Here is a 13,337-nt window from a genome sequence, read left to right on the forward strand (position 1 = left end):
AAATAAAACTAATAAACTATGATAAAAGTAAGATGGGGCCAAAATCAAGAAAGTTAAAGTTCTTAGGAAAATAAACAATTTAAATGGTTAGCATGAATTCATAGAATTAAATGTCTTAAAATGTAACTAAAATTTTCATTCATATTATAATGCATTATATATTAGAAATCGTATTCTATAGATCTGAGAATTTTAAATATAGTGGTTATGTGTCCTGAATGCTAAGAATCCAGAATACTTATAGAAAAAATAGAGTGAGAAATTTGGAGTGAGCAGAAAGGAAAATTTCTAAACATGAATTTCATGTACATTTATATTAATGTAATATAGTTCTTTCAGAGGGAAAGAAGCTATGTTTTATGTAAAAAGATCGCAGATCTCTGGTGTCTTAACTTCTTGGTGTGTTTGTCTCTGGTTTGCTGCAAATCCACTTTCTAACCAAATGGCCGCTAGCACTGCTGATCCCAGTTTTGTGTAAATAGGCGCATTCTCCAATTCCAATTATTTTAAACCTGAAACAAAATGCAGTGGGGAAAGGTGTCAGAATTCATGGGAACTGAATGGAAGCATCACAGAAAAATTTCCTTTGCTATGCTCTTTTTACTCCCAACAAACACAATAATTTTTTTAATATTTCAGAATGCATATTTTGTTTGGCCTAATGTAGCTCCATAAACTCAACAAAATCTGCCCTTACATGGTGGGGAGTATAAGATTTATTGACAAATATAACTTAAGTATGTGTTGCAAAATATTCTAATTATTCAACATCTCAGACCATCAATGTTTTCATTGCTAAATTGGAGATAAATACAAGAGTACTTCAGAAAATTTATGAAAAATGCTATTTAAAAATAAATATATTTTGGTGCAAAAAAATAAATCCATGCATAGTTTTTTCACACATATGCATCTTTCATGACCTTTTTGAAGAACCCTCAAAATTTTGACACAAAAATAAATTCCTTTTATTTCCATTCTCCATAAACTTTATGAAAGTATCTTTGTGTATACCTTTCAGAATTGTTGTGGAGATAAAATGGTATAATGACTATGAAGCATTATATTTGTCATATTATAGGAATTAAATTATCTGTATAATGATTTTTATTACCATTTTTTCTCTGTGTTCATTTTAGTCTCTCCCACAAAGGAAACTTACAAGAGAATGGTGTATATAAATTATAACTCAGATGTGTCCATGGTAGACAGAACTCTTGGGTCCAGATGCAATTGTATAAACTGTATACTGGGACTCACCGATCACTGTATATGGTCCCGTCTATCCACTGCCAAGTCTGTCCTGGTTTTCGGCTCAGTCCAATCCAGTATTGAGAGTAGTCAGAATAACGCATCAGGAAATCCTTTAATAAGATATATATACAGGATCATATCACATGCCTCACCATCCTGAATATTCTTTCGTCTGACATACTCTTTTTCTTTTCCACATTCAGAAACAACCTTAGAGGTGCACTGTCCTTACGGATTCAGGGCTTACTTCATCAGCTGTGTTATTTCTGTGAGAACTTCGGACAATTTATACCCAATGGCATAATGTAGCTTTAATCTCTGCTTGTTTCTAAAAGAATTGGTATACCACAGAGTATCTATTCCGTAAAGGCTTTGTCAGATTTGCCAACAAATCTTTCTAGGGTTGGTTCCCTAGTGAGAGAACTTTGGTTAGCAGTAAAGTGTTTGAATAGCTCTTGGTTCATTCAGCCTCTATATATTTTCTGGTTTCATAGTTTGTTCTGATAGAATTTACTTTCTGTTATAGTTACTACTAACCCAGCTTTTTTCTTTCATCTGATTTTGGTTAATAGTGCTTCTCATCTTTTCCTTCATTTCAGCTTTTTCATGTGTCTTTGGGTGGGCATGTGCATAAATATGTCTCTGTAGGTAGCACACAACTAGACTTTCTTGCTTGCTTTTAAATCGATATGAAAATTTTCTCTTAAGAGTTGAATTAAATATATTTATATTTTATTTTTGATTGCTGTTACACTTGGATTTATCATTGATGAGTTTTCTGACTGCATGTTTTTCTTTTACCTTCTCTGAATTCTGCTGGATTAATATTTTCTTTATGCATTTAATTAATTTGGATCCTACAGCCTACATTCACTCTTTCATTTTTAAGCAATGTACATTTCAGAGGGGAATCAGCACTGTGGCGTAGTAGGGTAAGCCTCCGCCTGCAGCTCTGGCAGTGCCGGTATCACATATGGAGACTGGTTTGAGTCCCGGCTGCTCTACCTCCAATCCAGCTCCCCACTGATGGCCTGGGAAAGCAGTGGAAGTTGGCCCAAGTCCTTGGGTCCCTGCACCCACGTAGGAGACCTGGAAGAAGCTCTCAGCTCCTGGCTTTGGATTGGCCCAACTCCAGCAGATGCAGCCATTTGAGGAGTAAACCAGCGGATGGAAGACCCTTCTCTCTCTCACTCTCTTTCTCGCTCCCTCCCTCTGTCTGTAACTCTGCCTCTCAAATAAATAAATCTTTAAAAAAAAGAAATGTACATTTCTCTGTATATGCCTCAATTTTTAGATTGCCTACACAATTGTTTAGATAACTTTTTAGACACTTATCCATTTCTACAAAGTGTAAATTGACATAATATTATTTGCAATAGTTTATGCTTTTAAGTCACTATTGTTTGTAATCATGTAATTAGTTTGTAATTATGTTTATTAGGGTAAATATGCCTTTTCTTTTTTTGTAATTAGTCCTGCCTACTCAGAGAACCAGTTTTGTTTTTTTTTTATCTTCATTTATAATTTTGTCATACTATCTTTTTCTACATTTTTCTCATTGTTATGTCTAAAATCTATTTTTATAAAGTTTTTTTTATTTATTTGAAAGATAGAGTTACAGAGAGAGGCAGAGCCAGAGAGAGAGAGAGAGAGAGAGACCAGAGCTGAGCAGATCTGAAGCCAGGAGCCAGGAGCTTCTTCCAGGTCTCCCACGTGGATGCATGGTCCAAGGAGTTGGACCATCTTCCACTGCTTTACCAGGCCACAGCAGAGGGCTGGATCAGAAGAGAAACAGTCAGGACTCAAATCGGCACCCATATGGGATACCGGCGCTGCAGGCTGGGGCTTTAACCCAGTGCGCCACAGCGCCAGCCCCTAAAACCTATTTCAATGGCAGTGTTTTGAAGTTAAAGTATTTTCTTTTTGTCCTGTTTCCATAGCTATGAGTTTTTTACTCAATTCTCTTCCTCCCCTGTTCAATTAAGTTTAATAATTGAATATTCTTTTTTTAAGATTTATTTATTTATTTGAAAGTCAGAATTACATGGAAAGAGGTGAGGTAGAGAGAGAGAGAGGTCTTCCGTCCGATGGTTCACTCCCCAGATGGCCGCAATGGTCGGAGCTGCGCCGATCCAAAGCCAGGAGCCAGGAGTTTCTTCTGGATCTCCTACGTGGGTGCAGGAACCCAAGGTCTTGGGCCATCTTCTACTGTTTTCCCAGGCCATAGCAGAGAGCTGGATTGGAAGAGGAGCAGCCAGGACTAGAACCGGCACCCATATGGGATGCTGGGGCTTCAGGCCAGGGCATTAATCCTCTGTGCCACAGTGCCGACCCCCATAATTGAATATTTTATTGCATGAAATATATGACTTCATTTGTATCTTTAAACCACCTTAAAGTACTTATTTAAAAATCTTTGTCAGAATGTTTTATCAATCAACTTCAGCTTGGGTCAGTCACTCTTCTTCAATAAATGTTAAATATTACCCATGTTGCTTGAGCCCCTGACTGCTCTGTTATCACCTCCAACATTGAATATTTTATTTCTGTTATTTCTATGTTCATGAGCAGTTTAAATTGTATGCTTCTAAGTTTGCCTGATTACTCTTTTCTGTGTTCCCAAAACTCCAGGATCTTTTTTTTTTTTCTTAAGATTTATTTATTTGAGAGGTAGAGTTGCACACAAGGAGAGGGAGAGACAGAGGGAGCAGTCTACCATCCATTGGTTCACTCCCTGAATGGTGCAATTGCCAGAGCTGGAGCCAGGAGCCAGAAGCCTCCTCCAGGTCTCCAATGTGGGTGCAGAGGCCCAAGCACATGGGCTATCTTCTACTGCTTTCCCAGGCCATAAGCAGAGATCTGGGTTGGAAGAGGAGCAGCAGAACAAGAACCAGCAACAATATGTGATGCCAGCACTCAGAGGCTTAGCCTACTATGCTACAGCACCAGCACCCTACTCCAAGATTTTAATGACATCAATTCAATTATTCTTTCTTTCTGATAGCCCTGCCAAATGTTTTGTTATGATTCTGCTTATTATTTTTTCATATAATCCCATAAATGGTAATTTTTGGTGTTAAAGAGGTAGGTGAACAACAGTTCTTTACCAGAGACTTGATTGCAGCTTCCCAGGTCTAAACTATGGAAATGGTTTTGGATTTTTATTGGACATTGATGTTCTGTTCCCATTTGAAAGTGTAGGTAGATTATTATGTGGTTGGACTTGGAAGACTAACTCGAGTCTTTGTTATGGGCAGTGGCAAATAAATTGTTCTACATAGGACATGAGGAAGATGCCTAGTATGCACCTTGTTTCTAAGTACTCTTGATCCTGATCTCCTAAATACTGCCTAATAATTTGTGCGGCAAGGGTTGCTCTGACCTGCCCTATCTGTGGTCTGACCCAGATGCATGCTTTTACTACAGAGTGTTGCGTGAAGGTGAGAAATGGAGACCCCTGTGTCCTAGATAAGAGGGTCTCTTCTGGACCATTTCCATTGCCAGCATATATTCTTCTTACCAGCTCTAACCCCTGGAAGCCTAACAGTTCAAAAGCATTGCCTTACCAGTTCTTTTGTGGTGTTGAATACAGCAAGAGTTGCTGCATGGGAGGCACAGAAGCTCTGACTTGATGCCCAGGTCGTTGTATTTTCCGAGAAATAGAAGCACTTTCCCAGGAAACCAATCCAGTCATCCTGGCATGACGTGTGTTCAGTGGGAGGTTTGCGTTTTTCAACTGAAAGCAATTTAATTATATTTTAAGTATGGAAGGAGTAGAAATTCCTGGACTTCCTGCTCTGAGACACAGTAGAAAGTAACTTAAAACATTTATCTGTGCAGATTAATGAAATTTGCCACATTAGCTTTGGTGCTTCTGTCTGAATGGTTTTGGACCACCCTAATCACTCTGCTTTTTTTCCGAAATGAGGGGGGCTCTTAGATTTGCGCACTTCCTTTCTTTTGAGGTTGAAAGAAATCCTTGATGAACACTGCTCATGCAGATGCTGTTGCTGCTCTGATTCAGCGATCGGTGCTGTCCCCAAGAAACACTCTCCTGGGTGACCACACTCATTCCTATGCTGTTAACTGTCACACATAGACTGACAGTTATTAAGTTAGTGTCTTTAACCCAGGCCTCTCATGAGGGATCTATATACAATTACCTAATAGACACCCATGTGTTCAATCGCAATATTTTTCTGAGTCTAAACGATGTGCCAAGCACTGTCAGATATGTTTATTATAGACTTGGTCTCTACCACTGTTGTGCTAAGAGTCTAATGGGGCAGATAGAGATCGAACTTATGATTACAATCTCAAGGAATGATACAAAAGGAATAGTGATAGAGATCCAGAGAATGTGTGTTGAGAGCAGCTCATCAGAGGAAGGGATTAAAATTGACATTGAAGCTGGCACTCTAAGTTTGCATAAGACACTAGAGGAAGAATGCTTAGATCTTCAGTTTATTGTAACACAGATTCCTTTAACCTAAATGTCTACATCTATTAAGCAGAAAAAGCCTGTTTTTATGCCAAAGCATAAATTCAGTCTTCTGATCTGGGTCATAAGAGTTTAGTATGCTTATCTTTCCTCCCTCAAATTGCATCAACTATGCCTATTTTTGCTTAATGATTTTAGGGCCTTTAGGGGGTTTTAGCATCAAAAGCAACCCTGAAGTTATCTGGTTTGAGTCCTGTGTTGTATAGGTAAGGAGACTGAGATGCTGTGTGCTGAATGGCTTAATTAACCAGCAACAAAACCTGGAAATGAGATTCTGGTCCTGCTGTTCAACTTCAGCGCAGTGGGCAGCCTATTCCTCTTTCTGAACTGTCTGCACCTTTGCGTGACTGAATGCATAAGGAAGTCTTTTAAGCAGAACTCGACTAGGGAATGAGTAGGAGGATCTGTGGGAGTTCCACCGAGGAGAGCCATGGAGGGCAGATCAGGAGCACCTGTGGGGGTAGACAGCGCTGTCCTAGCTGGCAGGTGGCACCCTGAAGAAACTGTGTCTCTCTAAGAACACGTGGGACATATGCCAGCTACTTTAAATAAATCAGTGGGCGTTTATTTTATACAGAAGCCCCAAAGTATAAGCTCTTTCAGAAGGAGGCAACCTACATGACTGCTTTCAGGCAGTTAACATCTCTGAAGCTCGGTTCCTCACATAAAACAAAAGGGAAAAAAAGGCAACAGCGCTTCCCTCCACACCTCTCTGGACTACTCAAAAGCAAGCGTCCTGTAGAAGAACATCTTGTAAAGCCTCAAATGCTTTGTAAAAATGTATTTTGTTTCAAGAAATTCCTTCTTTTCCTCCTCCACTTCCTCCTTCTTCCCCTCAGAGTCCGTCTTCTCCTCCTCCCCCTCACATCCCTCCTTCCACCTCTTCTTCCTCTTATTATATTGCTCAAAAGAGCCAAAAGCTGTATTTTCTCAAAGGCTGTACTTCAAGCTAAATGTACATGTTAATAAGTCATAATATATAGTTCATAGAATAAACTTGATTAATTTTTATCTATATCTAAACTCATTTATATGTATATATTTACATATACATGCATGTATATTTATTTCTATACATTAGTGTATGCCTACATATTATATATACCTTTATAACAAATGTCATGTGAATATCATACACACAGTTGTGTATGCATATCCTTATGCAAGTATACTTATAAATACCCATTGTTTCAACTTGCTAGTTGGACAGAGGTCCATAGTTTACTCTCATGAAGGAGGAAAGCTGCATACCGCTTTGAATACGAAAAAATGATCTATGTTTTGTGGAAAAATCTTGGCATTTAAGATAGCAACAATCTTTCTCCTTCTATTTCTCTGTTACCCAGATACAGCTATGAAACATGATTGGGACTTGGATATACGACCACATCATTGCAAGCTGCACAGCCAGAGAGATCAAATGTTTTAGACCTTGAGCTCAGTATTCATTCTTAAAGACCAAGCCACAACTAGAAGAAGCTTAGAAAAACACACCAATATTCTTGCAAGAGCCTGTGCAGTAGGGTGAGTTAATCCACGAGCTACAGATTGTTCCCCAAAATGCTTCCAATCCACCAAGACATAAGGGCCTGCGGCAAATTGTAAACTACGTCACCAGACATACTGCTTTTTCTTCTCACATTGTTTTCACACTGAGCCTTTCCTGATAAAGTAAACAGTGTGGTGATTTATATTTTACCCAGAAGCTCTTGCTGTGGTTAGAACCAAAATACTAGCAATACTTGTTTACAGAGAGACTTCTCATGCATCAGCTAATTTTATCCTCACACTATTTATTATGGCTACTACCTTCATGTCACAGAGGAGGAAATTGATGCTCATTCCAATACTTAGATGGTCCCCAACTTACAATGGTTCAAGTTAGGGTTGGTTTTGTTTGTTTGTTTGTTTGCAACTACAGTGATGTGAAAACAATGCACTTTCAGTAGAAATCACACTTCAGATTTTAACTCTGATCTTTCCCCAGGCTGGTGATGTGTGGTGTGGTACTCTCTCACAGTGTTGAGCAGAGGAGTGAACAGCAGCTCCCAGGCAGCCACACCATCAGGAGAACAGACTCCTGATACTCTGCAGTACACTATGCAGCTAAGCTAGGTGTCTGATAAGATAGGTATGACAACTTAAATTTATGATGGATGTATTGGGACATAACACCCTTGTACATTGAGGAGCATTTGCACAAAAATCAGGATCAAGTTTGGTGTGAAATCATCCCAAAGCCTTGTTCTAATTATAAGAGGCATGAAAAGGATAAAATACTTTATAGAAAAATTAAGAGCATATTTGGGAACCAGGGAACTTACCTGCTAAAATTGTGGCCAGCGTAGTTATTAGAATCACCAGAAAGAAGATGATGATGATGATAATTTTAGAGTTAAAAAATCTCTTTTTATTCTGCTTTGGAGGTTCCTGTGACTCTACGGTAAAGTTGGAAGACATAATATTTCCTATAAGAAAATTAATCAGCTCTCTATTACAAGAAAGTCTGTTAGAACATTGTAAAATGCAAGATAAAGAGCGATATACAGAGGCTGGTGTTGTGGCATAGCTGGTATAGCTGAACACCAGCATTCCACATGGGCACTTGTTCAAGTCCCAGTTGCTCTTCTTCCAATCCAACTCTTTGCTAACAGCTTGGAAAAAGCAGCAGCAGATGACTCAAGTGTTTGGGTCCCTGCACTCACATGAGAGACACAAATGAAACTCCTGGCTCCTAGCTTCAGCCTGGCTCAGTCTGGCCATTGCAGCCACTTGAGGAATCAATCAGCACATGAAAGATCTCTTTCTCTCTGTCTCTCCCTCTATCTCTCTAACTCTGGCTTTCAAATAAGTAAATGAATCTTTAGGAAAATCAATATACACAAACCAATAATCTTTGTATCCTGAGAAATCAGGCATAAATAAATGGGGAGAGAGAACTGTTTTCAAGAGTCTGAAGACGCAGTGTAGTAGATATGTCAGCCTTAACATTAATCTACAGATTTGTCACAATTCCATGGAAAAATCTCAGCAAACCTCATCTTAATCTTTTGTTTTGTTTTGGTAGACATTATTTCTAATAGTCACACAAAATTTAAATAAACTAGACTAGCCAAAGCAAGCTGGAAAAGAACTAAGCTGGAAGACAAACATTACCTAGTCTAAAGACTTAGTATAAAGCTAAAGTTATCAATATGGCACAGTATTGGTATAAAAACAGACAAATATAAGGTTCATAAATAAATCCACACAAACATGAATGTAGAACTTCAGCAAAGACACAAAAAAATAGTATAGTAATTTTCATAAGTGGTGCTGGAATAATTTAACATCCATATGTAAAAAATGATTTCAATCCCTATATCCCAAAGTGTTGCATGGAAATAAGTGTAAACCCTAAAACTAGAACTTCTAGAAGAGTATATAGGAAAACATTTTGCGATATTTAGTTAAGCACAGATTTCTTTAATTCAACCTAAAAAGCATAATCCATGGCCCAGCACGGTGGCACAGAATGCCAGCATACCATATCAAAGTGCCATCTGCTTCACTTCCCATCCAGCTCCCTGCAAATGCACTTGAGAAAGCAGCAGAAGAGGGCCCAAGAACTTGCGCCCCTGCCATTTACGTGGGAGAACTGGATGGAAGTCCAGGCTCCTGGATTCAACTTGGCCCAGTCCTGGCCATTACAGTCATGTAAGGGATGAACAAGCAGTTGGAAGATGACTTTATCTGTCCCTCTCTGTCATCCTCCTTTCAAATAAATAAATAAGTCTTTTTTAAAAAAATAACACTATCCATCAAGTTTGACTTCCTAAAACTCTTTACTCTTCAAAATACAGAGAAAAAAAATGCAGTTTACAAAATGAAAAACTGAGCACTAGAAGAAACTATTTGCAAATCAAATATCTGATAAAGAACTTTCATATATAAATATATAAGGAACTACTAATACCTAACAAAATAAAAAAACTAAATAAAAATATAAGTGAAAGAATTGAACAGACACATTCTAAAGAAGATATATGATGGAAAATTCTACATGAAAAGTACTCATCATAACTAGTCATTAATAAAATTCAATTTAAAACCAAATTTATAAATTACTACAAACCCATTAGAATGACTAAAATTAAAACTCTGCCCATACCAAGTACAGTCATGCACTATATAATAGCATTTCAGTCAGTGATGGATGGATCTATAGGACAATGATCCCATTGGATTAAAGTGGAGTTTAAGAATTTCTGTAATCTATGGACATTGTAGTCATCATAGTGTCATAGTGTAATAGTGTAGCACACTCTGCTGCTGTAGACAAACCTACTGTGCTTCATACCAGTCATATAAAAGTATAGCACATGCAAATTTGCATAGCACATACTTGAGAATGATAATAAATGACTATATCATTGGTTTATGTATTTATTCTTATACTTTTCATTATTATGTTAGATTGTTTTCCTTCTGCTCATATAAAAAGTTTATTATAAAGCAATGTGCCAAATTATACCAGAAGCAGTCTCCTGCATGCATCTTTTGCTTACTGTAGCTCAACTGCATCAGGGGGCCCTGGTAAGTGATTGACATACATTCTGGGTTTTGTAAATACACTCTATGGTGAAACTGCCTAGCAACACATTTCTCAAAACTTATCCCTGTCATTGAGTGTCACATGACTGTATTGGTAAGAACGTGGAAGAATGGAGCTCTCATCTGCTACCAAAAAACCTTTAGCTCTAGTACAAATTTTCCCAAAATTTAAAGTACTGGTTTTTTTTTTGTTTGTTTGTTTTTTTGTTTTGTTTTGTTTTTTTTTTTTGACAGGCAGAGGCAAAGTACTGTTTTAAAACCGTAAGTTTTACTTTTGTATCTTTGGCTATTGCCATATTACAGTACTATTACTATTAATATTGTGTAGATCTGTTCATAAAATATCTTGGATGAATAGCTAAGTAGAATTCAACACAGAAGAGATAAATAGCTAGAAGCCCCTGAATTTCTCCAGAGGGTTGGTCATTATAGATTTGTTTTCTTCACAAATAGCACCCAGAGCCTATCATTAGTGTCATCTCACCTGGAGAATGAGATTCTCCTGAAGCGGTCAATATGAGGTCATCACTCATGCCTCTTTTTGGTTTGAAAAAGACAGACTGGCCCTAATAAACACACAGATTCAGGATCCCGCCACACTACTTGGATTTAGCTTCAGGCATATAAAAGAAGACCATCTAAAAGGAGAACACAGTGTTAATAGAAATATGACAAAACTTTCTTGGGGTCTGATGGGCCACATAACTCTGACCTTTGGCACCCAGCCATCCAAAACCCCTTCTATTCTACTACTGTAGGAGGAATTACTGGGATCAGTTGGAGACACTGAAGCAGTTCTGACTGTTGGGCTCAGCAGTAGGGGAATGAGGCTCAGTGCTTGAGGAAGCCAATACAATCATCACCTTGACCTACAAAAATTTTAGTTAATTCTGATCATTATGAATCACAGCCACAGATCCAGTTCTAGATGATTTGAGCACAAAATCATAGAATTCACCAAAAAGAATATGAATTCCCCTTTATATGAATAATACAAAAATTCTAATATTTATTATGTGTTTACTGTGTGGTAGGTCTCTTTCTACATGCTTAAATTTTATGATTTTATTTAAACTCACAATAGTATTATCAAATAAGAGCTTTTATTATCTGTAATCCACAGAAGTGTCAATTTCCTTAAAGCAACAGAGAAGTTAAAAAGCTTCCTGAAATTTTTTTGTATTCTAATATTGACTATCACATATCAGAGAAAACATATGATATTTGTCTTTTGGGAACCAGCTTTTTTTACTTATTGAATATTATGGTTACTAGTGCATTAAGCTTGTGATTATGGAGTAGATTGAACTATGTCTTGGTAAAAATTAAAAAAAAAAGTGGGGGCTGGCACTGTGGCGCAGCAGGTTAACGGCCTGGTCTGAAGCGCCAGCATCCCATATGGATGCCAATTCTAGTCCCAGCTGCTCCTCTTCCAATCCAGCTCTCTGCTATGGCCTGGGAAAGCAGAAGATAGACCAAGTCCTTGCGCCCCTGCAGTCACGTGGGAGACCCGGAAGAAGCTCCTGGCTCCTGGCTTCGGAATGGCGCAGTTCTCGCCGTTGCGGCCAATTGGGGAGTGAACCAGCTGATGGAAGATCTCTATCTCTCTCTACCTCTCCTCTTTCTGTGTAACTCACTTTCAAATAGATAAATAAATCTTTAAAAAAAAAAAAAAAAGGATGGAAGAGGATTGAGGGAGAGAAGGAGAGAGAGTAGTATGGCTATCTTAGAAGTATACCTATGAAATACATTAAATATATTCTCTATATTAATAAAATGAGCTAGTGGGCTCTGTTCATTTAACCCCTCTACTAAATTCCATGGATTCCTTGTGTTTGAATCATGCCATGAATGTTCTCACCTACAGAGCTTCTACTCCCCATAATAGGAGGTAGTTCTCAAATTCAACAACAAAATATTTTCACTATTCACATCATGCTAAGATCATTGTAATCACATTATATTATTTTGATACAGGTAAAGATAGACACTTGTCACCCTCTATTTCAAAGTAAGGTGCTTGAGAGACAAACATAAAATAATGGATTGACAACGTTTTTTAAGCTGAGTTGTAAGACATAAAATTCTCTCCATTGTTATATGTTGAATTTTTATTCAATAGATATAATTACACATCTCCGTAATAATTTTTCTATAGTCAAGCAGGTGTGTATATGGGGGGGGGGGAGAAATTGGGGAAATCTTTAACAGATTATATTTTTCAAACCTTTAGCTCTAGTACAAATTTTCACAAAATTTAAAGTACTGTTTTAAAACCATAAGTTTTACTTTTGTATCCTTGGCTATTGCCATATTACAGTATTATTAGTGCTATATTACAAAGTATACCTCAAACTCTAACCAAAAGTAACATTTTGCCCTCTTACCAGAGTGTCCCGTGTTGGTTGAGGGTTGTCTGATCCAAGCATGCTACTGCAGGTCAGCCTGTGCACATCTCCTGCTGTGTCTGTTCTCAGGTTCAAGCTCAAGAGGCAGCAGCTCCTAGAAGCTCTTCTGGTGGAGAGAACAGACTGCAGGAGGAAAAGCCAAGCACTGGGTGAGCTCCACCACACTGTGCAAGCTCCACCGCACTGAGGACTTCCCTGTTGGCTCAGCTTCCCTCCCCCACTGACCTCCAAGGAGTAGGGAGGAGCCCTGTTTACTGCCAATGGAAGGAGTTGAAAGCCACACAGCCTTAAGCTTCGCTCCAAGGAGCAGTGAAGGGGGAGTCAGTAATTCACCAGCCAAAGCTTTCTGTAGTATTTCTTGAATCCTCCTGGTCAAATGTTTCCTTTGGTCTGTTTTTTTCAATCTTTTTGATTAAAAAAATTGTTTTGCCTTACAACTAAAGAGTTTATCTAGGAGTGCTGCTTTCAGCCTCATTCCCTTTCCTTTGTGAGGAACAGTGTCTTTATATTTGGTCTTTCTCCACTGTCCTATCATTTTCTGAAAAGTTCCCTCACTCGTGGTAACTCTGGACTCCTTATAC

General features: G+C 38.1%; 1 protein-coding gene across 1 annotated transcript; it reads right to left on the reverse strand.

Annotated features, from left to right (window-relative positions):
- Positions 1 to 293: 293 nt before the first annotated feature.
- Positions 294 to 8,217, reverse strand: LOC127491971 (C-type lectin domain family 2 member D-like). The gene is made up of 4 exons (XM_051849945.2): positions 8,080 to 8,217; positions 4,821 to 4,990; positions 1,261 to 1,364; positions 294 to 512 (listed from the first exon to the last, which is right to left on the reverse strand). Exons 1-4 carry the CDS (start codon positions 8,213 to 8,215, stop codon positions 389 to 391), a joined length of 534 nt encoding a protein of 177 aa, XP_051705905.2. The 5' UTR covers positions 8,216 to 8,217; the 3' UTR covers positions 294 to 388.
- Between the last annotated feature and the right edge of the window lie 5,120 nt (positions 8,218 to 13,337).

Source organism: Oryctolagus cuniculus, chromosome 9 (genome assembly GCF_964237555.1).
Source record: "Oryctolagus cuniculus chromosome 9, mOryCun1.1, whole genome shotgun sequence".
NCBI classification, from domain to species: domain Eukaryota; kingdom Metazoa; phylum Chordata; class Mammalia; order Lagomorpha; family Leporidae; genus Oryctolagus; species Oryctolagus cuniculus.